The sequence below is a fragment of the Danio rerio genome, chromosome 10 (assembly GCF_052040795.2).
Source record: "Danio rerio strain M-AB ecotype USA chromosome 10, GRCz13ab, whole genome shotgun sequence".
In the NCBI taxonomy this organism is placed as follows: domain Eukaryota; kingdom Metazoa; phylum Chordata; class Actinopteri; order Cypriniformes; family Danionidae; genus Danio; species Danio rerio.
The window spans coordinates 160,001-162,500 of NC_141030.1; the positions used below are offsets into that span (position 1 = coordinate 160,001).

The 2,500-nt window shown below is 47.4% G+C and overlaps 1 protein-coding gene across 4 annotated transcripts in view; it reads right to left on the reverse strand.

The window, feature by feature from the left end:
- hlcs (holocarboxylase synthetase (biotin-(proprionyl-CoA-carboxylase (ATP-hydrolysing)) ligase)) overlaps positions 1–1,071 on the reverse strand; it is an 11,903-nt gene extending 10,832 nt beyond the window's left edge. For 2 of the 4 annotated variants that reach the window (XR_015500627.1, XM_087269895.1), the window contains exons 1-2: positions 769–1,071; positions 394–543 (exon numbers count right to left, since the gene is read on the reverse strand). Coding sequence is in view for 2 of the 4 variants with exons in the window: in XM_087269895.1 (XP_087126021.1) it covers positions 394–543; positions 769–972 (354 nt within the window). In the remaining 2 variants the exon portion in view is untranslated. Of the gene's footprint in view, positions 1–363; positions 544–768 lie in introns of all 4 variants that reach the window. The other 2 variants (XR_015500626.1, XM_087269894.1) reach the window with 1 other exon arrangement.
- Between the last annotated feature and the right edge of the window lie 1,429 nt (positions 1,072–2,500).

A 2,500-nucleotide genomic window follows, 5' to 3' on the forward strand; every position in this document is an offset into this window, starting at 1 on the left:
AAACAACAACACAACAACACAACACACTGAAGAAACACACTGCGAGTCGCTCACGACACCTGCACATCTCCACATAACACAACACAAACAATTCTAGGAGACCCAAACCCCTGACGGAGCCGGCTGAGATGTGATGTTGCTGTGTGTGACTGCAGCTCGGTGATTGGTCAAGGCGAGCTGCTTCTCGTTTATTTTAATATCCTGATTACACAACACAGATACAATAACACAACAACAACCACCACAGTGACACTCATGACTGTCACATATACACTGCACATCAGCGTCACAACACTCCACAACCTGTGTGTGTGTGTGTGTGTGTGTGTGTGTGTGTGTAAGGGCGCAACAGTCAACACTCACTAAAGTGTTAGGAGTCAGAGCTGAACCTACTTCTGTGCTGGATCTGTGAGGAGAGAGAGGAGCTCTGGAGGAGGAGGAGGAGGAGGAGGAGGCCTCGATGAGGAAGGAGACGCTCTCAACACCTCCACCAGGAGCCAGAGAAGAAGACAACACTGTCCACCTACTGAGGTCCTCACACACCTGCACAACACAACACAACACAACACACACACACACACACACACACACACACACACACACACACACAGAGAGACAGAGACAGAGAGAGAGTCAATGTTGATACACAGTGAGGAGTCATCTGAGCTCAATGATTCAGTGTGTGTGTGTGTGTGTGTGTGTGTGTGTGTGTGTGTGTGTGTGTGTGTGTGTTTGTGTTTGTGTGTGTGTGTGTGTGTGTGTGTGTACCTGCGGCTCGGTGATGAACACTCCCCGGTCCCCGAGCTGCAGCAGCAGTGTGTCCCCGGAGCTCTGCGGGCTGCTGGTGCTCTGCTGGCGGAAGGTGAAGCCGCGGTGTCCGCCGCTCAGGCCCCGCAGCGCGTCGCGGATCACGGAGGCGTAGCGCCGCTGGAAGCGCATCCACAGGTAGATGTAGCAGAGCGTGATCAGCATCTCAACGCGCGGGCACAACGCGTCCCGGAGCCGCTGCCATACTGTCAACACTGTGCTCTTCCGCGCTGCTGTTGCTGACACGCGCGACGCACCGCCTCTTCCGGTCCATCACTCCGGAAGTCTTTAAGGGAACAGCTGCGGAGCTGAGGAGCCGCTTCACTGCTGTAACTCTCATATCTTACATCACTGCGCTGGCGTGAGCTAAATAAATACAATCAAAATACTTTTATATGGTTACTTTATTCATTATTGAATAAATAAAATTAATAATTCTCGTTAAGCATAATCATTTACACTTATTAAATAAATTAACTGCATTTTATTACCGTTTACCTCTTCCCCTATAGATATTGCTCTTCTCCACCAACCACAAGAGTATAAACAAGTAATTATGCCGAGTTATATTCATATTGTTAATAAATTAAGCGTGTAACTGTGTTCTGTTGACGTCTAGCCCTCACAGTCGTCTTTAAACAGGCACTATTGCTGAACAGAGCCGCATTACGCCATGATGAGCTCACCGCCATCCTGTTACCTTTCTCAGCGCTGAACAAAGCGGACCAATCACAGTCGCGTTAAGATGAGGTCTGTGAAGCGGACCTGAGGGAGGACATGCTGCTCACAGAACACGGGATCTACTGTATTCAGCTAGGCTAGAAATGACAAACAGAAACAGTTCAGATGGAGAGACTGGTGAACAGCGACCACTTCAGGTGTGTGTGTGTGTGTGTGGAGCTCCTTGGGCACAAGAGCGCACAGTGCACCTCTCCGTGTGTGTGTGTGTGTGTGTGTGTGTTACAGTAAATACAGCAGTAATACTGCTGTTTCAGCCTGAGTGGAGCATGTACTCCGCCGTGTGTCTCTGGCCTACAGCAGCTCTGCACAGGCGCTCATGTAGAGTCATGAAGAGAGCTGTAATGCGGAATAATGCATCAGGCATGTGGAGGTGATTAAACTAAGGTGATTATCGGTCTTCAACAGCACCGCATCCAGCGATCACACACTCACAGATTTCTAGAGAAGACAATCTGCAGTACATGTTTAGCGTGGGATATATCTGTATATTCTGTAGTCTGTGCTGTTAACAGTGTAAATCACTTGGTAAATGAACAGTCCCGCTGTTTTCACCTCCACCTCAATAATAAACGAAAGAAACCGAGGATGAGGAGAATCAGGACGGAAGTGTTATGGAAGTGTTATGAAGAGCTTCTTGATTTATATAATTCAACTTTCATCATGCTGGAAACACATCTGCAGCTCTGCTTCCATCCAAAGATGCTGATTAAACCTATAATCTTACTCTGGCACTTCATTAAGCTAGTTTAATGTGATAATTCAGTGTACAACCCTAAATTATAAAGAGTTGGGTCTGCATTGTTGATTATAACACATGTTTAACCTGTAATAATCATCAGGAGCACATTAATAATGCGTGTTGTGTCGTCTGCAATCAAACACAAGTCAAAGCACATCTAGATATCACTGCTGTCTGTCTGACGTGTGTTCCACACTGACCCAGCGCTTCTCA